Source organism: Electrona antarctica (assembly GCF_951216825.1).
Source record: "Electrona antarctica genome assembly, chromosome: 2".
Classification (NCBI taxonomy): Eukaryota; Metazoa; Chordata; class Actinopteri; order Myctophiformes; family Myctophidae; genus Electrona; species Electrona antarctica.
Window position 1 is genome coordinate 35733759 of NC_136807.1, and position 24633 is coordinate 35758391.

Sequence of the window (24633 nt, forward strand, 5' to 3'; positions counted from 1 at the left end):
TTGATAAAGGGGAGCGGACTAATGTTATTCAAACTATTATTATCATCCATGGTCACCAGCAAGGTGACCTGTGTGTGTGTGTGTGTGTGTGTGTGTGTGTGTGTGTGTGTGTGTGTGTGTGTGTGTGTGTGTGTGTGTGTGTGTGTGTGTGTGTGTGTGTGTGTGTGTGTGTGTGTGTGTGTGTGTGTGTGTGTGTGTGTGTGTGTGTGTGTGTGTGTGTGGAGGACGGATGGAGGGAGGGAGATCAAACTGACGTTGGCATTTTTCATTCTGTTGATTCCATCAAAGAAAAGGTAAACTTGACATGAACTCGTATGACAGTGTTTCGCCACAGTGGTCTGCAGTGAGCATCTGCTTGAGGTTTTGAACACGCGCTGTGCGCTGGTGCACGTACAGAAATTAGAAATGCGTGGGTGGGAGTGTGTGTTGTATTGTATTGTTCCCTGTGCCTTTATTTTTGTTGCATTGTGTATTTTTATCCAGCTGATTTCAATGTCATCATCTCCCCAGTGGCTCCTCTATACCGTCACAGACTCACCCTCTCAGTAACAATACTCCATTGTCTAGTGGAAGGAACGGACACACTGACACACGCACGGAGGGTTCACTGGAGGGACAAGCCATTTAGACCTGAGCTCGATTCTACATTAATGTCTTCTAAATCATGGCATGTTTTCTGAAAAACCTATTTTTCCATGTCAGTGGTGCTCAAACTATTTCATGTCAAGGACCCCAAAAATTACATGTATTTGGTCGCCGGCACCCATCTGAAAATATGTTGTTCCAGAAGCAAAGATTTGCGTTAAACATTCGCTCTGAAAGAATATATATTCAAAGATTTACGCCGCATTTTCACAATTTTTCAAAAAAATAGCTGCTATTTTTCAATAGCTATAAAGTATAACATAATGCTTAAAACACCAAAAGGGGTTCCCACCCAGAATGGGTTTTAAGTCAACTATATGTTTATGGAGCTTTCATAAATTCATACTGCCGTTATAACTCCATGTGGCCTCACTGTAGAGTTGATCTGAACTTAGTTCACCTTCTCTGGCACACTGCACTATGAGCAAAATGAGTGTAGCGTGGCCAATGGTGGTCAATCAAAAACAAACCCCCAAAACTAGGCCTCAAGCTCCTCAAGTCACCATAAGCACCAACACATACCACGGTCCGTGCGGTCCGAAACGAGCCCACTTTGGTTAGATTTGCTTCCCAATCAAACAAAATCTTCATTCTTGCCCTGATGATGACCTGTTAGGTCGAAACATGTTGGCAGTTGCCTTTTTAATTTAATAAAGGCGTTCCTCATTTTTTAACTTTGTGTGCCTGGATCCTTCTCTTTTTATCTAAACATAATCTTCCGTTGAAACGAGGTTGTTTTCAACTTAATGTATAGTGTCCAAAGCCCTATATGCTTGAACACTGTGGTTAACTGACGGGCAAGGAGGTTTGTTCAGACGTACGTGTGCTCAAATAAACTTGAAAGTCCAAACGCTGTCCGTTGATTGAGTTCACAAACAAAGATATTTATTAGCAGATCTGTCACCTCAGCATACAATAAATACTTTACATGAATAAACTGTCAGCTATTCCCTCACTTCTTAAGCAGTTGAGCAGTGTATTTCACTCAAGTACAGTGGCATGTGATTCTCTAAACCCCAGGGGTATTTTGGTTGGGTTTGAACTCACATCCAGACTGCTGGCACATTAAATGCATCACTGGAAAACATCGACGTCGGGCAAAAACCTTGTATCTCCATATTTCATCTCCTTATATTTTTGAGAGGCGCTAGCCCCTCCTATATACAGGTTAAATGTTTGTCCTGTCTAGACAAACATTATGGACGCCATTGACAATGGACAGAGTTTAATGTTTGTTTTGTCTGTCACTGAGCAAATCGGGGCATATGTTGTTATGTTATGATATCGCGATGGTGATAAGGGTTGGTAAAGCGCCCGTTTCATAAATACGTAGTGACACATTGTGAGCTTTCGACACATGTTTGCACATGTTTGCCTATAATGACATTGACAGTATAGGGACACCAGGCTGAAAGTGGGTCTGTGGGTTTTATTAATATCAGAGCCATCTAATAGAAGAGTTACGACATTGAGGGGGCAGAAACCGAGCGCTGTTCATGCAGCTTGAACTGGTACAAGCTGGAGTTGGAAATACATTGTTTTTCAACGAGGGCGGCGCAAATAAGAGCTATTTTAAGCATGTGTGCAACATGACAACTGTTTTAAAGTATTGTACAGTAACAACTAAAGTCTCTTTAATGTTTATGTTGTACTATTATTACAAAACAATCTAAAATAAAGGGATTTAAGATCATTAAAGCTGGGCTGTTGCCTGGGTCCAATGCATTTATGCCTACTTCCGGTCCAGGACTTGTCCCAGTCGCGAATCCCCATGCTCAATAGAAGTCTATGTAGGAGAGCCGCCATTAGACTGACTGAAGTGAACGCAGTTTGCGTAACTCTGTCTATATCTAAGGCTCTGATAAATATGTACTGTAACCAATAACAAGTATTAACAAGGGTTTGTGAGTACATAACCATATTGGATCCATTTCCTAAAAAGATAGTTTTAGAGAAGGTTTCCATCTGACAGCAGTGAAAATTTGAAATGCACTCGGTCGAGGTGCCAACTTGCGCCTTGCACACATGTAGGCCATACATGGCCTACTTGTGCGCGAGCAGAGCGCGCAAGTATACTGCTACTAACTAATGTCTATTACAACTGCTGTTCTAAATTGACGCCTGAGCTAACGTGTTAGGTTTCTGGTCTAGAGGGGCGGGTCACGGCAGAGATTTGCGCACGCCCTGATTGGATCTCACTGATCTGTCAGTCCCCCCCCGGCCCCTCCCCTCCCCCCCAGTGCAGCGCTACGTCACATCATTTGGAGCGACGCCCACCCGGAAGGGTTGACTCTCACTTCTAGACCAGAGCAGCCAATGCGTTCCTTCAGGCTTTCATTGCTTTGCACCGACGAAAATGAAAGCCTGGGTATCGAGGCTAACCTTATACCAACCTTGAAACGTACAGTACCTTAGTTACAGCCAATAAGGGACCACATACATACATACATACATACATACATACTGTACATACCCAGCCAATCACCAAATGTACCTTAGTTATGTCATTGGCCGTCAAACGACCGACATATGCAGCCGATTACAGTACTTGCACGCTCTGCTTGCGCAAGTAATTAGGCCCCTAGTAAGCTATAACTCTCTCATACTCTCTGGATTTTGTTGTTTTCAACTTAACTGACTCATGCTCTTTGGGGTGCACTAGTTTTACCATCACCACCAAACTCACCGAAGTCGGAGGAAAGTTGGGTCCTGATCTGAGCAGTCCTCCATTCCCTGGACAGTGGGGTTCTGCAGGTCTGAGCTGACTTCACTCACACTCTTTTTTTTGGCAGGCTCAATTAAGCAACGTGAGGTTTCTAAATGATGAAAGCAGCCCCTTGGTTCTGCCGTTGCCATATATTCCCTAATTCTCCTTGCAATTGAATATTCCTGATCTTCCTTCCTTCATTCACACCCGGACTCTTCTGGCATGTTAAAACTCACTAAAGTGGGGGAAAATAATGGGTCTGAAACAAATCAAATCAAGGCCTTTTTTGTTTTGTTTCATGCAAGTTTCGTATTCCCTTGTTCCCTGGTTGCTGCTGGATTAAATCAGAGTTGACTCACACAACCAGGGGTTCTGCATTTGGTGAAACAAAGGCAATTTGTTCAGTACAGTCCATGCCTTGGGTGAGCTGAATGGAGCTCCCATTCATACAATGCCATGTGGTTTGTATGTGCAAGGTAAGCAGGCAAGCCAGACCGGCTACAGGGAGCTGAATACTTTTTTATTTGTATTAAAGCACTTCCTTACAGAGTTCTTAAATATTTCATTACAACTTCCTGACCCATGCTTTCTACAGCTAATGTGAACAGGATGGGCTGGGAGACTGGCCTCAACTCTGACCCTGTGGCTACACCGCTCCATCATCCTGTTTCTCAGACCTTCCCCTGGTTCTCAGACAAACAAACCAGTTCATTGGAAGGGCGATTAAATCACACATCTTGGGCTGAATCAAAAAAGCTATACTCTTCTGCCCGGTCTGTCAAGTTATACAGAAAGCGTCGTTTGGAAGATGGGCGTCTGTGTGAACTCAAATAAACTCTAGTACATCTGCCGTCTCTTTTGTGGGCTTTGTTTCATTGTTTTTCTTGATGTTTTATGGTCTTCAGAACTATGAAAATCTATGGAATTCTATTGAACAAAATGAATTTAACCATGGCATGATTTGGCCATGGTTGAAATAGACGTCCATGTGTATAATGTCACATGTCCCACCTTGAAGTACCAATATTCTAGATAGAAGACACAACCTATCATTGTATGTATTCTGGTCAATTGTGGAGTACCATTAGCACCGACTTGGGTCGTCAAACATTGGAACTGGTCACATACGTATGTGAAAAATATGTTCTAAACCGCACTTTCTCTTTTCTCTCTCATAGCACGTGTTCACCATGGACCCTACCAACGTGGAGAATGGACGGGGCAAGGTCCCACACGACCCCAACCTCCCATTCGCCAGCACATTCACTGGTATGTTTCCTGCCCCGTCTCTCTGTGTGGATCAAATCTATTCTATAGACAGTCAAATACTGTGTTCATTTAACTCAGTGGCTTTAAGTTAACATTATGACTTTTACTTATAGTGCAATAACAATATCATGTGTCATGGTGTAGACTTGAACCCTCACTCTATATTGAATCTTCCATTGGTGTAGCATTGTTTATAAGAGCTGTCACAGTTAACAGTGGTAAAATATGCCATACAGTGGAATTCTCCATGTTAGTCCCTTGACCTTCTGACGGAGATCTTGGCTGTGTTGTGAAAGTTATGATAACCCTGCCCCAAGGCAGCTAGGGGAGTTTTCTGTGGGACTGACATGTACGCACGCACGCACGCACGCACGCACGCACGCACGCACGCACGCACGCACGCACGCACGCACGCACGCAGATACATGTGCACACACGCACGCACGCACGCACGCACGCACGCACGCACGCACGCACGCACGCACGCATGCACGCACGCAGATATATGTGCACATAAAGCGTGCCAGCTCACAAGTTAAGACATCAGAGATACACTCAATGTACTATGGACACATACATACACATACCCTCTACTGTCACTCACGCACGCACGCACGCACGCACGCACGCACGCACGCACGCACGCACGCACGCACGCACGCACGCACGCACGCACGCACGCACGCACGCACGCACGCACGCACGCACGCACGCACGCACGCACGCACGCACGCACGCACGCACGCACGCACGCACGCACGCACACACACACACACACACACACACACACACACACACACACACACACACACACACACACACACACACACACACACACACACACACACATTCTGGTTCTGTGCTGACCAGGTTAAATAGTCAGGGTGTTTCTCTCTGTGTGTCATTCTCCATTATAGGTTGTGAAATACCTCTGATTTAAAACAGTGACAAGCAATCTTTAGGTGTGTAATGTTTGTGTCCATTTTGCCTTTTTGCGCATTAATAAACTTATGCATTTATGTTTTATGTCTATGTACTCTGTGCCAGCAGTGTGGATGTTTGAATATGCGCACGCACGCACGCATGCACACGCACACATATACACAGAGCCAGATATTAAATGTGGAACAAATAGCAATTAGAATCTAAGGAAGCGCTGAGCTACAGCACAAGAAGATACAGGGATAGTAACACAGAACCATACACCCAGCAGAGAGACAGACAGAGGGAATTAGAAGAACACAGAACCGTACACCCAGCAGACAGACAGAGAGGGGGAATTAGAAGAACACAGAACCATACACCCAGCAGACAGACAGAGAGGGGGAATTAGAAGAACACAGAACCATACACCCAGCAGAGAGACAGAGAGAGGGAATTAGAAGAACACAGAACCGTACACCCAGCAGAGAGACAGAGAGAGGGAATTAGAAGAACACAGAACCGTACACCCAGCAGAGAGACAGAGAGAGGGAATTAGAAGAACACAGAACCATACACCCAGCAGAGAGACAGAGAGAGGGAATTAGAACAACACAGCGGTGCAGGAAACAAATGAACACACTAGGAGTTTGAGACAGCAAGATAAAGAACCAATAGAAGACGGTGAGAGTCTCATTCATCAGCCACTGATCCTCTGATGTGTTCCTCTTATCTCTGCCTTTCTCTGTAATTACAGCATCCCTCACACTGAACACACTCTGACACTGACCGAGCATAAGTACACATGCACTGTCAGCACTTATTAGTGTCTGCGTGCGTGTGAGCGCGTGTGCATGCGTGCGTGTGATTACACACAGGGCAGGGGTGCACATGTACAGTATGTATGTGGCAATATTATGTATTTATGTCCATGCATTCTTGCAAGGGTTTATGTGTATATATATATATATATATATATATATATACACACAGTACTGTACATGCGTGGATCTGTATGCACATCTGTATTCCTGTGTGCGTGCGTGTGCGTGCGTGTGCGTGTGTGTGTGTGTGTGTGTGTGTGTGTGTGTGTGTGTGTGTGTGTGTGTGCGCATATCCAGTACTTGTACTCTTGCCAAATGGCACAAATGATAAGAAGAACGATCAGGAATTGTCTTACTCTCCAGACAATCTGTCTCTAGTTGGACTTCCATCCAAGTGTTTTATTATGCGAAGTATGATGTCTGTCAGAAATGGACTATTGATGTGCTGCTTTCTTTATTTTTTTCCCACCACAAACTTTCAAAAGGTCACTGAATGAAATGTACATAAATGTACTGTAGGTTGTAGACATACTATCTAGTGTGTGGTCTTAACCCTATCACTGCCACATGGTGGACGCAAGTGCCAACACTTAACTGCCGACCCGGATCTATTTGGTCTTAGTGTGATGCACGTCCGGTTTGGGCGTCCATTTTAGATGCTAAAATATTAGCGTAATCGTCTAGAAGACGATGGCCTCATTTTATCGGGATAATCAGAAAAGACCTCCGAACATCTGCGTTTTGTCAAAACCATGGAGAGCTCCATATATTTAGAGTTATTCAGCTTTGTAGTCAGCCGGTGTGAACGGCAGTGCACATGCACGAAACCGGTCTAGGATCGCTGAAGAAGGAAAGGCCAAGCAAAAAGAAAACAAACGAAAAAAAGAAATCAGCGATCCCGTTTGATATCAATAATAAAGCTTATATGACCGAGCGTTCCGCCAGGAGCAGTTGCCGGTTGGATTCTAATTGGCGGAACGTTCCGTCACGAGCAGTTTTTGTGTAAATAAAGCCCTAACCACACCAAAGGGTCGAGACGGTTTTCGCTTCATTCTACAGTTGATTTAGTCGACTAAAATGTATTTTGGCGGGCCTTGATGCAATCACATGCCGGCGTAATGACTGATTTTACACTTGCTGAAAATAGCCGATCTACAAGCTCACAACGCGTCGCAGCGCTATTTTCAGCATGAAACCAAGTGTAAAATGAAATGACTTATACTGGATCTCTTGTCCACTAGTCCCTTCCTAACATTTTAGTCTAGTTTTGTGTTTGTTGACGAAATTGTCAGTATATTTACTCTTAGTTCTAGTCGTCATAGCTTAGTTTTCATTTAGTTTCCATTTAGTTTTCATCAGTGGAAAAAGGTAGTCGACGAACATTTAGTTTTAGTCGACGAAATCAACACTGGTCAAAAGGCCATTCGTTCTATAATGATGCCAATAATACAGTAGGCACGTTTACATGTCACGTTCTAATCGGGTTAAAACAAGGTTTTAAATACACCCGATTTAAAATATCCATGTATACACCTAAATAAACCCGATCAAGTCCGACCCGATTTAAATTCTAATCGGGTGCAGAGGGGTGGTCTAGACTTTTTTTAGACCCGATCAAGAGGACATTTCTTCCATGTATACACCTTAACCCGATTAGAATCTGATATGTTCTTTCTGCACATCAAATCGTCGGCAATTTCTGTTGCTTAACCTCCTTGTTTTTGGCAGTGCGATGAGGCGGTATTCCTCTCTCGTTCCCTCTCCCCCTCTCTGCAAGCGCACGTGCGCGCACACACACGGAACTATTGCCGAAAATCTCCCATGCAAATAAAAAGTATAAATAAATAAAAGTGTTGCAGCCACTGAGATAATGGATGATGAGAATCACTCGTAGGCTACCTGAAGTTGCATGCGCTGCCCCCCCCACCCCTGCCTCTGTGATCGCAGATCTGTTTCTGTTTGGCTGAAGAAAGTTGATATCCAATACTATGCCTACATGCCATTATGGTTTAAACTTGAAGCTGGTCAGTTTAGTGTGCTTCAAGTGAGTCAGAGTCGGACCAGCTCCGCTGCTTCAAGTCAGAGTTGGAACAGCTCCGCTGCAGCTACAGTAATTGATTTGACCTAGTTTCACGTCTTTTGCTAGTGATGTAATCAATTCATCATTTGGAACCACCTGCGTAAAATTCCACATTAGCCTATTTTACATTTTAAATGGCTTGCATGCCATGTAGCCTACTCTTAATATTTTTCATTGTATATAGATATTTAATATAATATTCTTTCCATTGCAACTATAGGGTAGGGTAAAATGTGAAAGCTGAATTAATAATAAATAGTATAAAGACGAGACGACTCAGACCATAAGGGTTATTAATTACTAGCCACAAAATAAACTGGAAATCAATCAACTCCGACGTCTGAAGGCTCTACCATTCAGTAGCCTACCATTGCTAAACAGACACAGTCCAAGTAGGCTAGTTGCATTCTCGACAGAGATGAGAGAGGAGAGATGGAACCCAGCCAGCACGCCCACTTGGGTCCCATGTGGTTTCAATGCGGGATACATGGGTACAAGTGGGAATGGGCTTGAACTGGGAACATGTAGTTCCAACATGGTCTACATGTGGGCTAACTTGCATGGGTTGGAAGTGGGCAAGCCTATATAGGTCCCACGTGGTCTACACAGGGGCTAACTGGCATGGGTTGGAAGTAGGCAAGCCCATATTGGTCCAACATGGTCTACATGTGGGCTAACTTGCATGGGTTGGAAGTGGGCAAGCCCATGTAGTTCCAACATGGTCTACATGTGGGCTAACTGGCATGGGTTGGAAGTGGGCAAGCCCATCTACAAGTAGGGCTGTAGCCTGTAGGCCTACACAAACAGCAGTGTTGTAACAGTAGGCCTATAGAGCGTCGCAGTCCCGCCCCCTACATGGCCCAGGAAATGATTCTCCGTTCATTTTCCTCATAGACATTTCAGAAAGTATTTATTTTATTTATTTACTTTTTGAAATGTCTATGGGAAAAATGCATTGGGATTCATTTCCTGGGCCATGGTAGGGGGCGGGACTGTGGCGCTCTATAGCCTATAGGTATTAGGTAGGCCTACCATTACAATCCCTTTGTTCTTCTGCTCATCTTCTCCACTCATTTCCCCCATCAGAAAAGTTGAAGTCAAACTGTTCTGCTGCTTCATTAACGAAACAAATCCAAATACATCCAGTGGCGGCCTTATATATGTTTCAATCGTTTCAATTGAAACGGGCCTCGAGCATTGGGGGCCTCCCGATTAAAAAAACCCAAACAAAAAACAGTTCAGTGTGTGTAAAGGCGGGAGGGAAGAATGGGTAAAAGTGGGAAAACACATGTGGTGACCCATTTTATAGTAATAATAGGCCTATTAATAATAATATGGTTAGCTGTGTGTATAATAATAATAATGTATTATTGAGTGGTGCAGCCACTTAAGGAACGGCAATGTGTGTCCCTATGTCTGTCTGTCCGTTTAGGGTACCAACAGGTGACAAAGTGGCGCTGTCGAGCTTCACACCGTGCACAGGTGCATGATGGGAAGTTGAGATTTTTTTAGTGGAGTGTACTCTCAGCCTACTGTACTGTACTGTACTATACTTTTACATAATAGGTAGTTAAAACACCTTAGAAGCCCGGAACTATTTAATCCATTTCATCCAGGGTGCCCATCATTTGTAGCGCACGGACCACTTTTACCGGCACACCGGAAGTTGGTGTGCATGTCTGTGTAGCAGCTAACAATAGCCACACCACTCTAGAGTCGTTCGACAACAACGGGAGGTCATAATAAATCTATCGCGACTAGCGACTGGACCGCGGAAGGCCGTCAAACACAGGATCTTTTTTCAGAATTAGACGGGATGATTTAGATCGGGAGTTATGATCGTTTTAAGATTTTCGTTTTCGTCAGCTAAACAGGCAGGGGAGATTTTCGATGACGTGTCACTTTTTGACACGTCATCGGATCGGGCAACGAGCGCTCCAAGGCTCTAGAGCGATGCGAACGGTTTTGTTTTCATTAATCTCCGTCCTGTTTATCAATCTCCGTGTTGGGCACTTGACCATGACCTTGAACTTGGACGGAGAACTCTGACTTGGACATCCAAGGTGTTAATCAACTAGTCGACTAGTAAACTAGGCAACTAGTCAACTAGTAAAACTGACTAGAAGTGAATGCCCTACAGTACAATGTAGTACAGTATGAGTACAGTATAGTACAAGTAAGTACAGTACGACTACAGTACAAGTGCATTACAGTACGAGTACAGTACAGTACAATGTAGTAGGCTACAGTACAAGTACGGTATCAGTACAGTACAGTACAATGTAGTAGGCTACAGTACAAGTACGGTATCAGTACAGTACAATGTAGTAGGCTACAGTACAAGTACAGTATTAGTACAGTACGAGTACAGAACGAGTACAGTACATCCAGTGGCGGCCTTATATATGTCTCAATCATTTCAATTGAATTTAAAAATGATGTAATTATTATTATTATTATTATTATTATTTGTAGTAGTAGTAGTATTGCATTGCATCACATCCTTCCAATCAGCCTAGTCAATTATTCATCCTCCTCCTGTACGTCCACTTACCCCTAGTTGGCATCAGCTAATAATTGCTGCAGGTTTTTTTGTTTTTTTGATAATAATTATTCATTATTAAAATTATGACGTCATGAACGGGGCCTCCCGCGTGCACTCACTGCACTAGCAGCGCTGAGACACTGACAAAAAAAGAGGAAAAAAAAACATTTTTTTTTTTTGGATAATAATTATTAATTATTACAATTATGACGTCATGAACGGGGCCTCCCGCGTGCACTCACTGCACTAGCAGCGCTGAGACACTGACAAAAAAGAGGGGAAAAAAACATTTTTTTTTTTTTTTAATAATAATTATTAATTATTAAAATTATGACGTCATGAACGGGGCCTCCCGATCTCTAAGGCCGCCCCTGAGTACATCACCACTCTGTTCAGATGGGTCTGATTTCATTATACAAACAGCAGCTAATCTGATTAAAAGTGGGCACATGTAAACACCTGATCGGATTGAACTTGCCCCATGTAAACACTTGATCCAAAACCTTCAATCGGGTTTATTTTAATCAGATTGGAAGAAAGGTGTCCATGTAAACGCACCTAGTGTGTGTGTGTGTGTGTGTGTGTGTGTGTGTGTGTGTGTGTGTGTGTGTGTGTGTGTGTGTGTGTGTGTGTGTGTGTGTGTGTGTGTGTGTGTGTGTGTGTGTGTGTGTGTGTGTGTGTGTGTGTGTGTGTGCGCGCAAGTGAAAGATTGAGAGATTGAGAGATTGCTCAAATTATAACTCACCACAAAGTCTATTAAATTTGTGTTCTATAAAATTACACCCTCAGGAGGAAAAGTATACTAGAAGACTTAAGTTCCAACCCAGAGTTTCCCCAGACCGTATGGGGATTTGAACTGGCCATTTTCCAACCTCACGCTCACCGATTTGAGACCATTAGGCTACTACCACTTCTGGAGATGAGTGATCAGCCTCACTGGAGGATGTGAGAGTCGTGTTTCAGCTGGGGATTTGTCTGACCTGCGTTTGTCCTTTTCTCTGTGTCTACTGTATGTCTCTCTCTGTCTGGAGCTCTCCTTCACTCTCTCTTTCTTGTGTCTCTTTGTTCCTCTTGTCTACCTGTGTGCCTGTCCCTCGTTGTCAATATTTGTTCCTCTGTCTGGCCTTTGTCCTTCACTGTCTGCCTGTGTGTCTGTCCCGCATTGTCCCTCTCTCTCCGTTTCCTGCTGTCACGATGTGGGCATGTTTAACCAAACTGGCAGACCCAAATGCAGACACGACAAGGAGGGCAAAGTCCAAGGGTGTTTATTGAAACAAATGATGAGCTTGTAGATAGGCAACTTTTCAGAATGAGCTTGTAGATTGGCTACTTTTCAGAAAGTTAGCTGGAGCTGGGGTGGTGGGTAGGCTGGCAGGCAGGCAACGCACGGAGAACTGTGGGACGATCTGGCAGCGTGCGGCGAGAAAACCAGGGCTTTTATGGAGTGGTGGTGATGAGAAGATGGCAGGCAGGTGAGTGAGATTAGATGATCAGAGCCAGGTGTGCCAATCTGGAAAGCCAGGAACCAAGCCTACGCCCACACATGCTCACACACAGACAGACACACAGGACACTGGCAGGGGCCGTGACAGTCTCCTCTGTTTCCCTACAAGGTGGGGAGTTGTACGCCGGGCTGACAGCAGACTTCCTGGGCAGAGACTCTGTGATCTTCAGGAGTATGGGAGGCCGTTCCACCATGAGGACAGAGACGGACCAGAAACTGCTGCATGGTATTGTTAAAAAACACACACACAAATGATTCCTGCGTGTTCATTCAACTTAGAGAGAGTAAACAAATGGAAGCAAGGTGGACCCGTGGTCCAAGTCCATTTGGATACATTTATACACTTTCAGAGTTAAATTGTTGTGTGCTCTATCAAACTATATAGGCAATAACTACTGTAATTATTTAAATTACGTGTGAGCTTAACAAGTATTTGTCCCGTTTCATTTTCTGCTTATTGTGTGCATGTTCCCTTCTTGAAACGTCTCTCTCTGTGACTCCCGTCCTCCCTAAGTCTCTTGAACTTTGCTTTCTTCCCTCGTCTCTCCAGACCCCAGGTTCGTAGCGGCCCACCTCATCCCAGACAGCGATGACAGGGACGACGATAAGGTTTACTTCTTCTTCACGGAGAAGGCATCCGAGGCTGGGGACAGGGAGGGGGCCATACACACCCGCATAGGACGAGTGTGTGCGGTGAGTCACCATGTGATGACACGCTGCACGGTTACATTATGGCAAGGTCATGTCTAAATCAGGGGTTCTCAACGTTTTTGGCTGGGGACCCCCGGAAATGCTTTGGCCATGTCTCGCGACCCCCGCCCCGCTCCCCTCCCCACCCCCAATACAAACTGACTGCAAACATAACCTTAACTAGTAAAAGTGCCCCTTGGGGGCTCCACCAGGGAAGATCAGGTTGTGGCCTCCTGGTGGCGCTATAATAGGCCAATGTGAAAAGGGTGACATTTCTTCTTACGTCTTGGATGGCAATTGGATGATTTGAGGAATTTTGTTAAAAAAATGTGTTTTGCAAAAATCCACCTGTTGGTGGCACTATAACAGGCCAATGTGAAAAGGGTGGGATATATTCCTCAGCCTAGTAGGAAAGTCAGTGAAAGATTTCACATAAATTGCACGCTGCGTTTGATTTGAGGCTTTTTGTTCAAAACGGGCCAATCCTGCCAATTTCGATGGAATCCGTCTTGAACACATGACTATAGAAATAGTGTGTAACGATTTGCGGGATTTTTGGAGAGAATCTGGAGGAGTAATATCAAAAATTGTGTTTTTCAAAAGTCGGCCTCCTGGTGGCGCTATAACAGGGCGTTCATTTTGGTTCATCGTTGTCATCCAGGGAGTGTGTGTGCAAAATTTGTCATCGACCGGGTTAATGGTGCCGGAGATTAGCTGTTAACGGACGGACGGACACACTCATACAGGGACGCAGGAGTGCAAAACATACTAGGGACTTTAAGCAACGACGGTTTTCGGGACGGCTCCGCTAGGCGGAAGTACGGCGGCTATGACACCGTCGCCGTAGCTGTGAAAATCGTTAAGCAAACAGCCGTCGGCGACGGCGACATTGGTTCCCATTGGTTCGACATTGGTCTATGTAGCATGTGTCAAACATAAACACTTTTTTTTGTAAACACCCTGTCGCGCGTCAGCTAACTTGCCGATATTGCTTAATTCTTACATGCACTGGACATGATCAGCAGTGGAAAGTGAAAGAGGAAGGTGCTGGAGCAATCTGTGTTATTCTAAAACCGTTTTAATAAACATATGACAATGTATATTAGTGTTATTTCTTCATTCAGAGCATGCCAATTTTACAATAAACAATTTAGGCATTTAGCAGACGCTCTTAATCCAGAGCGACTTACATTAAGCAAGAACAAAAAAGCATGGGAATACATCACATAAAAAAGCATTTATCATGAAACATGCGTACCGTAAGCTAAGAACGTAACAGTGGAATATCTATATAATGAAACTATACATATATACTATACTATGCTATACATATGTACTATGATGTGCTATGACTACATACAATGCAATTATAGTGCTGTCTACATTACACAGCATAAGAGAGGTGATGGAGCAATCGGTGTAAATGTATGACAGCTATCATTTCAATAAACATGGTTATGACATGGCGTTGTAGACACTACGTGTAAGTGTAGGTTCATCCGTAGTAGAAAGGGCTGCGACGGCAAGCAGGTTTATGTATCGAGCACTGATCCATTTCCGGTTGCCGGAGCCGACTGCCGTAGCCGTCGTTGCTTAAAGTCCCTATTCTCTCCTCATGCCTTCGGCCTGGTGGAGACAATAATAGAGAAATACATCATAAATTAATACTGGAAGTCTGAAACCAGATATAATCATTAAGGATAATCATGCAGGTACTCTATGTGTACAATGCAAAGTCTTCATTTCCATTTTCCAGTTGCAAAAAACAAAACAAAACAAAACATTTGTTTTAATCAATTTAATCAGTTCTCAACCCACGGGTTGAGAACCCCTGGTCTAAATGACAAATGATTGTCTGTCTGCATAGGCTAGTGTACAAACAGTGAGATAACATGCATCTTGTATCATTGTCATGGTCATCGTATCACGGATATCAATATGCTTACGTACGGTGCATCAGTGATTCACAACTGGCTCAAGCAGATAAGGTCATAATTCATGACAAGTGAGATACCAGAGTTTGGACACGGTCACGTAGAATTAGCAATGGCATCACTGTGCTAACGCAGAGGAGGTACTGGCTTTTGCAATGCAAGGCAAAGGCTCCTGATGTTATTATCACACATTGGAAACCTTTCTCAGGGACAATGGAGACTATGAAGGCTTGCCAATATTTAGCAATGATATTATGTAGTTTACCTCCCCCAGAAACGCACGCACGCACGCACGCACGCACGCACGCACGCACGCACGCACGCACGCACGCACGCACGCACGCACGCACGCACGCACGCACGCACGCACGCACGCACGCACGCACGCACACACACACACACACACACACACACACACACACACACACACACACACACACACACGGTGTTCCCGAACAGGCTTCTGTGCCAGAAGTCAATGCAGCACATGTCACGATGACTGTCCTCCTCCTCCGTTCCTCCATATATCACTTTTCTGGTCCCTTATTTTTTTCCTCTTTCTCACAATCCCTTCTTCCTTCTCTGTCTTTCTCTCACACTGTGATGTCTCTCTCTCTCTCTCTCTCTCTTCATTATTGGCATATTGTAGTCAGTCGTGCTGTCTGTTCTATGTCTCCCTCAGGGCACATTCAAACACAGTCATCAGTGCTTCCTAGTGCCAAGAAAGCAATTAGCACCTCTGCTCCTCATTACATCCCTCCTGTCCCTGTGTGGAGTTGTCCTCTGCACTGTAATCCTTTGAGCAGAAAAACACTGTTAGCGTTTCCATAACCTCTGACTCTCTCTCACATTTAAAATAACACATTTTTGTGATATTGATGATGAGCAGTGCAACTCTGCTCCTCGCACCAAACGTTTTGAAATAATGTAACTTTTGTATGCACCTGAAATCCACCAGAAAAACCTAAAGCATGTCAGCGATTCACGTTTTTTTTTCTCCGTTTTTTAGAGAGGAGCTCACACAGGGCACTACTGTTTATACTATCATAAAAAACTACTGTGTGTGTTGGTATTCATTGTGTTTCTAGATTCTCGGGCATGTCATTATCAGCAACGTTATGTTTTAATGTGTATATAGGTCTTCTCAAGTGGTTAAGAAAGTAACAATGATAGACTGTAGATAGTGCACTGTAGGCTAATTATAGTTCATGTTTTGTGTGTGTATGCATGCGTGCGTGCATGGATTCTCTTCACCAGAATGATGTAGGAGGACAGAGAGTGCTGGTGAATAAATGGAGTACCTTCATCAAAGCCAGACTGGTCTGTTCTGTACCAGGACCTCATGGCATTGACACACACTTCAACCAACTGGGTAACAAGCACACACACACACACGCGTGCGCGCACACACACACACACCCCCACACACACACACACACACACACACACACACACACACACACACACACACACACACACACACACACACACACACACGCACACACGCGCACACACACACACACACACATGCAAAATCCCACACTTGCAGACACTGACTGGTATTTGTGTTGGTTTGTAAAACAGAGGATGTATTCCTGTTGAGGACTAAAGATGAGAGAAACCCAGATGTGTACGCTATCTTCAGCACCATCAGGTAAGACACGTGCACACACACACACACACACACACACACACACACACACACACACACACACACACACACACACACACACACACGCACACTTAGTCCCAGATTTTTGTTTTTGTTTCTGTCATGCCACGTAGCCACTGGATAATTCATCTGTTCATCATATCTCAAACGGCCTCATAAAGTGTAAAAATGCTCTTCATTAAATTATTATTTATTATTATTATCTAAATTTTCCCAGATGATAAAATCATCATGTGAATCTAAAGCTCTAAAGATATCTTTGGGGAGATAAAATAAAGCCCCATGGCTGAGTTGTATTACTGATCCACGCGCAAAGTGCTGTTTTTGTCCCAAGTCATATTGGTTTGATTTATCAATAGCGGTCCAATAAACGGTCCCATCCCTCTTCAGTAATGTGTTCCAGGGCTTCGCAGTGTGTGTGTACCGAATGGCTGACATCAGAGAGGCTTTCAACGGCCCCTTCGCTCATAAAGAGGCTCCCGACTACCAGTGGGGAGCCTACGAGGGCAGGGTGCCCTACCCAAGACCTGGGGTGGTGAGTGAACTATACTGGAATACACTGTAGACTACTTTAATGCATTTTTTACCACATCTATGAGGTGTTGATACACTGCTAGGCATAGGAACCCTTAACGTTCATACATTCAGCCTAAGGCACCTCGTCCACAGAATGTTTTTGTGTGTGTGCTGCATGCCTGCGCCTTTCTGCCATGCATTTATATGGTAAAGACATGCTGTTGCGCTCCTCTAACCGAGCGTCCAGCATTTTATATGGTAAAGACATGCTGTTGCGCTCCTCTAACCGAGCGTCCAGCATTTTATTGGCGGAGCGCCCTGGGGTGCTTCAAGCAGGAAATAGTTCAACTGTTGGAGAGGAGCACCGGCTCATCAGTGTCACATTTGATCATCCTAGCTATGTCTGACAACCCGGTCTTTTTACGGCCTGACTTTGACTCGAACTTCACGACCACGAGAAGTCCACGTGTTTACCGTTATTTCGCTGTTTGTTCTCTATATTTATAGAGCACATTTAAAACCAACAGGGTTGAATCAAAGTGCTGTACACCCAGTAAACGAATATGAAATACCGTACTAAGATTAAAACAATTGACAATAAACAAGGGGGGAAAAACACAGAGGGTGCAACAACTCTCAGTCCGAATCTTCTAAAGCCAAGGAGTACAAATGTGATTTAAACACAGCCCACACAAGGTTTGAGACGCTCTAGCATGGGGTGATGATGACATGACATTCAACAGATTATACAGATCCAATGTTTAATAAAATGCATTATATGTTATGGAGGCCGTCCACATATACGTTGGTTCTGTAAACACAGTCAAATCGTGAATGTTAATTTAACACATTGAACACAATGCATCCGTAAGTCAAGAGTTCATTCAGTTCCATCATGTGTCCAATTGGTTCCATGTGTACACTCTCAGAGGTACCAATGAGTTCACACAGGATTGTACTGTGTAGTAATCTGGCATAGCCTACTACATAAATTAAATTATACTTTTTTTTTAAAATTAGCACATTTAAAAACAACAAATGTTGACTACTGTGTATAGAGGGGTTGGATCTGTAACAGACATCCTTCAGACTAACAGAGAGATGTGTTTGGGTGAGCGGTGAGTTGCTTACCACCGCGGCGTGGCGTCATGTTGTAGTTTTAGTAAAAACAGAGAGATGTGTTGGGGTGAGCGGTGAGTTGCTTACCACCGCGACACAGCTGGTCTGACTACCAGCTCGTTACCTGGTGGGCCATCCACTTCCACCACCTTCTCACTACATTCTGTACTTGATAATAATGATGCATTTTATTAGTACTAGAGCGGCGCCCGTTGGAGCCTCTGCAGCGGTGCCCGTTGGGCACTATAGCCTACTTGGAACGATGCAGGTTGGAAATACATGCCCCACCCAGATATTATGTCCGTGTCCCTTTTATGCCCATATACTGCACTCCCTGCGGTGGTGTGGAACGCGTGTGTCGTATTTGAAGTCGATGGGGCGAAGGGTTCACGAGTTACGTGGATTACAGACGTACACGCACGCACGCACGCACGCACGCACGCACGCACGCACGCACGCACGCACACACACACACACACACACACACACACACAGACTTGGTGCATACAGTTAGATTACACTTTTGCATTCACAGGGAGTGCTAGCCTAGTAGTGATAGCATGGTATTGCTTCAAAGTCAAGACTTGCGCAATACAAAAAATGAAAGCTGTTGCACCACAAATTAAATCTGTGATTTAGCAGCGGAGCGATCCATGTGACGTCCATGTGACGTGTGTGACACGCAGCTAGTTACCAGACCGCTCCATGTGACAGCTGGACGGAGAACAAGATCCCATTGTTTTGTTTTTGTTTTGAGGGGAAGAATGTGTGGCAGGATGCGGTAGAAATGGACCGTGTGCAGTGACTACATCAGTACATTTTTCCAATTACATTTTTAGACATTTATATGACGATAGAGAGAGAGAGAGAGAGAGAGAGAGAGAGAGAGAGAGAGAGAGAGAGAGAGAGAGAGAGAGAGAGAGAGAGAGAGAGAGAGAGAGAGAGAGAGAGAGAGAGAGAGAGAGAGAGAGAGAGAGAGGGAAAAACAGGGAAATGTCCCGGTGTGCTTGATGCGCAGCCCTGCCAAACCAAATACACCACGACCCCCACTACTGAACCACTGGGACTACTGACTAGTGGCACACACACACACACGCACGCACGCACGCACGCACGCACACGCACACGCACACGCACACGCACACGATGAAGGTGTATAGAGTGTCCATATCAGTGGCCTAAAGTAAACTGGTCCAGCTGTGGTTACTGTATACAGTACAGTCTGTTACCTGTTTTATATCTCTTCTCTCAACAGACCTCTGCCATGCTCTGTTACACACACACACGCACGCACACACACGCCACGCACGCGTCCAGCATGTAATTCCTCTTGATTACCAGGCTAAATGAGAGCCCATAGGAAGGACAGGAGACATTGTGAATAAAGTGAGCACAGAGCAGACATGTCTGTGGTTTCACTTCCCTGGCTCTCTGATGAACAACTGGACTGGAATGACCCCAAGACAGACAGACAGACAGACAGACAGACAGACAGACAGACAGACAGACAGACAGACAGACAGACAGACAGACAGACAGACAGACAGACAGACAGACAGACAGTGTAGGACAGATAAACAGACAGAGAGATAGGGACGGACGGATGGACAGACGGACGGACGCATAGAGACAGACAGATAGATGGACAGCAGAGGCAGACAGACAGAGAGACAAGATGGACAGAGAGTGTATGAAGGGGATACACTAGGGATGGAGACAGACATGAAGAGGAGAGGGTATAAGAGAAGTAAAGGACAAGTGAGAAAGACAGTTAGCCTATCTATAGTATACGAGAGCAAGTAAAATAATGAGTGACAAGGAAGCAATGAGAGAAGGAGAGGTGTAAATGGTGTATAGGAGAGGTGGTAATAGAGTGAAACGGAGGGCAGGAGACGCTGTACCTCGGGAACCCAAATGTCTCCCTTTTACCTACAAAACCCCCCAAGCTTTTCTGGTCTTTTGTCTTCCCCCACATTATCTCCTTTTTCAATCCTTTTCATCAAAGCTCCTTCGGAAGAGATCCCCTATACCTGGATATTATCTCTCGTCTCGAGTGATCCTGTTTTGATTTCCCGAACGTTTACTCTCCTTATCAGCACTCCGAGGAAACTATTTAGATTGGCTTTAAAAGTGTTTTTGTGTCTCTTTTTCATCACGAAGAAGCTAGGCTGTAATACTTAAGGTAACCCCTCACCTGTTTTCAGATTCACTCTAATTGTGTCGGGACTCAGCGGGGGGTTAGCAGGGGTCTCTTTGTGTTGTTTTGACAGGCTCATCTCTGCCTTCCTCTCAGAGGGTCTTTACAGTTCATTTGAGAGGGATTCAGCCTCTAGTCCTAACTGGATATCTGTCCTGGCTTTGGGGGTGTTGTGTGTGTGTGTTTTATATTTGAATCAGAAGTAATACAGGAACAGAAAGAAAAACAAATCCTCCCTCTCACGCTTGGACCGGCTTTTCCTTTCAGAGAGAGAGAGAGAGAGAGAGAGAGGAAGAGAGGGCTGGTCAATATGGACTATGCAAAATCCAATATCAAAATATGTTTGATCAAATTCCTCAATATTGTGATGATAAAAATCACACCCGTGTGAAGTGAGGGGCGCTTTACCAATCCTTTTCATCTTACATCATCTCGATATCATAACATAACATACATATGCCGATTTGCTCAGTGACAGACAAAACAAACTAATTTAATTGTTTCTCTAGACAAGACAAACATTAAACATTAAACCTGTATATACTGTAGGAGGGGCTATAGCGCCCCTCAAAAATATGTGGGCCTGGGAAGCTCCGTCAGTAGAGCTCTCACCTTTGTACCACAATGTCACAGGTAGGGCTTTAAACAACTAGTCGGCTATTCAACTAGTCGACTAGTAAATCCACTAGTCGACCTTGTTGGTACTAGTTGATAAATTGATTTTTTTCCCCGTTTTTGTAGGCCTCAAGATCAGCTAGATTATAGTTAAATAGTTAAATGCACAACTATTATTATTATTGTTTTTACATAATAGGTAGGCCTATTTAAACAACTAGTCAACTAGTAAAAATCACTAGAAGTGAAAGCCCATGTCACAGGTTCTATATCCTGTGCACCGCTGGCCGGCGCCAACTCATTTTATGAAGTAGCACGGCTCCCGAGGTCTAGCGCGTTGCAATCCAACTCATTTTATGAAGTAGCACGGCTCCCGAGGTCTAGCGCGTTGCAATCCAACTCAGTTTATGAAGTAGCACGGCTCCCGAGGTCTAGCGCGTTGCAATCCAACTCATTTTATGAAGTAGCACGGCTCCCGAGGTCTAGCGCGTTGCAATCCGGGGATGAACGGGGATGATTTTATACTTTATTAGTCTGAAATGTAAACAGCACAGCATGGTACAGTCAGACCTTAAGGCTAAAAGGATAACACAAATAGTTCTGGGGAGTGGTTTCCATTGTCCATGTTGGCATCAGCCGAGGAGAAAACAGGAATGTACCAACAATTAGCCTCTCCAACCTAGTTACAATAATTATATTATGACAATAATATATCAATTGATTATTTGAATTCTTCAAACAGTTAAAAAAAAATCACACCCGTGTGAACTGAGTGGTGGTCTTATATAGCCTGATCAGCTGTGGTCTGACGTAATGTCAGTGACCATAGTAACCATGCTCATTTTTTTGGGTCCCACGTAGAGGTACACACACGTACAGGTACACACATACATAGACACAGACAAAGCTGGTTGTTGGAGTGGTTTGCACCACTCTAAAATAGTGTGGAAAAAAACCTGTGAGATCAACAAGTTCACATTGGCTAGTTTTGCTATTTTTGAAGATTAAAATAGTTCAAAACAATATCCACAATATCACAGATGATATCTAGTATATTATATCACAATATCATTATAATATTTCAATATGGAGAGAGAGAGAGAAGGAGGTGAGAGATTCAAGGTGTTTATCGTCACATACAGTACATACAGTACGTGGATACAGACATACAGTACAACTGGTAGCAGCATCATAGGCAGTGGAATTGGAGTGGAGATAATAGGGTAGAAGGTAACAGTAATGGCAGTAAAAAACTAAATCCATACGAATAGGCACACGTCCAACAAACCTGTATAGTCTATGTAATAATTCAACTATTAGAAATCCTGTATAGTGGGCTGGGAAGATGGGAGATAGAATGGAGATAATAATACAGAGAGAGTGAGAGAGAGAGAGAGAGAGAGGGAGAGAGAGGATTCAGTGGTAATCTATCTGAATGTTACTGTGCTGTTATATTGTTCAGCTGGTTTGAAGGTCTTCCTTACTGAACGATCCCATTGAAATTGGATTTGAGCCATTCATTTTCTGTTTCTGTATTTTTCATCATGAAGGATTTTAACTTGATGCCTTACGACCTCCCACATCCTCCCACACCGATAGTTGTCTGTCTGTCTGTCTGTCTGTCTGTCTGTCTGTCTGTCTGTCTGTCTGTCTGTCTGTCTGTCTGTCTGTCTGTCTGTCTGTCTGTCTGTCTGTCTGTCTGTCTGTCTGTCTGTCTGTCTGTCTGTCTGTCTGTCTGTCTGTCTGTCATGGATTGGATTGGATTACAGGTATTTAGTGCAACCCAATGTGCTTCACAGATTACAAAAGAAAAGAAAAACAAAGAAGGAAAAAGAAAAGAAAACAAATAAGGAAAAAGAAAACATTACAAACTAGAAAAAGTGCCCTTCTGGGCACAGGTCTCCACCAGGAGGATAGGAGTGTGTGTGATGTTTGGCAAAATGTTTGGGAGTAATATAAACATGTTTTTTTGTTTGTTTGTTTTTTGCAACAATTTTCTTAATTTTGTTGAGCAAATGCAGAGCCAGATCACTCATAGAATCTCTGAGGATAGAATTGTGGATGAGCAGGACATGTGCAGCATTTTGAACGAAACGGGCCACTCCTGAAAACTTAGCAATGTTAGCCAATCAGTGTAGAATCTGATAAATCCAACAGACTCGTCTTGATCACATGACTACAGAGATCATGTCTACCGATTTGCGTGAGATTTGGATGAAATCTGTGCGACTAACATAAGCAATGTGTTTAGCAGAAATCGGCCTCATGGTGGCGCTATAACCGGCAGATGTGGAGGGATGCAGAGACAATGTTTTTCCATGGCCTAGGGAGTGCGCATACATAAGTTGTATACAGATTGATGAAGTTATAGCTAAACACAGGAATTGGCCTGTTATAGCGCCACCATGAGGCTGATTCGGAAAAGAATGAGTGGCATGTCGTCCTCGGCCTAGTGGAAATGTGCGTGTATAATTTCACGGAAATTGCACACAGTGTTTGTGATTTGTGGCATTTTGTTCGAAAAGGACCAATCATGTGAGCTTTGGAAGCCAATATTAGCCAATCAGGATGGAACATGGGAAATTGTGCAGATCTGTGTTGATCACATGACTATGGAGATAGTGTATACCGAATTGTGTGATGTATGGATAAAATGTGTACGAGTAATCTACAGAAATGTGTTTTGCCTAAATCGGCCTCATGGTGGCGCTATAACGGGCCGTTGAGGAATATTTGGGGCAGAGGTTCATCGTTGGCATCCATGGAGTGTGTGTGCAAAGTTTGGCATGGATCGGGCCAACGGTACCGGAGATTAGCTGATAACGGACGGACGGATGGACGGAAGGAAGGACACACGGACGGACGGAGTGCAAAACATACTCTCTCCCCATGCCTTCGGCCTGGTGGAGACAATAAACATAAACAAGGATTAATGATATGACCTAATTAAACGCAATGCTAAAAAGGTATGTCTTAAGGTTAAATGGATTCAGAGGGCCGCAGGTTTACAGGCAGGCTGTTCCACATTATAGGACCATAATAGCTAAAGGCTGCTTCTCTACTTAGACTTGATACCTTCAGGTCCTTTTATCCATTTTATTGTTGCTAATCTAATTGTGCCGGAGCTCCTCTTACTGTGGGATGTATGTACCTGGTCTGACAGGGATTCTCTGCTTATCTTATTTATTTATTTATTTATTTATTTATTTATTTATTTATTTATTTATTTATTTATTTATTTATTTATTTATTTATTTATTTATTTATTTATTTATTTATTTATTTATGCCTTGGGTCGTGGAGTATTATATTTAGTTGTTATTTTATTTTTATTTTTAGTAATTTATTTAGTTCAGTGTTTCACTCCCTGGATGCCAACGACGAACCTCTGCCCC

At 43.9% G+C, this 24633-nt stretch overlaps 1 protein-coding gene across 3 annotated transcripts in view; it reads left to right on the forward strand.

Annotated features, from left to right (window-relative positions):
• The window catches only part of sema3bl (sema domain, immunoglobulin domain (Ig), short basic domain, secreted, (semaphorin) 3bl), a 107500-nt gene that overhangs the window by 63625 nt on the left and 19242 nt on the right, over nucleotides 1-24633 (forward strand). For all 3 annotated transcript variants that reach the window (XM_079521508.1, XM_079521510.1, XM_079521509.1), the window contains exons 5-10: nucleotides 4531-4621; nucleotides 12605-12721; nucleotides 13046-13188; nucleotides 16377-16491; nucleotides 16704-16773; nucleotides 17182-17326. In XM_079521508.1, coding sequence (XP_079377634.1) covers nucleotides 4531-4621; nucleotides 12605-12721; nucleotides 13046-13188; nucleotides 16377-16491; nucleotides 16704-16773; nucleotides 17182-17326 — 681 coding nt within the window. The remainder of the gene's footprint in view (nucleotides 1-4530; nucleotides 4622-12604; nucleotides 12722-13045; nucleotides 13189-16376; nucleotides 16492-16703; nucleotides 16774-17181; nucleotides 17327-24633) is intronic.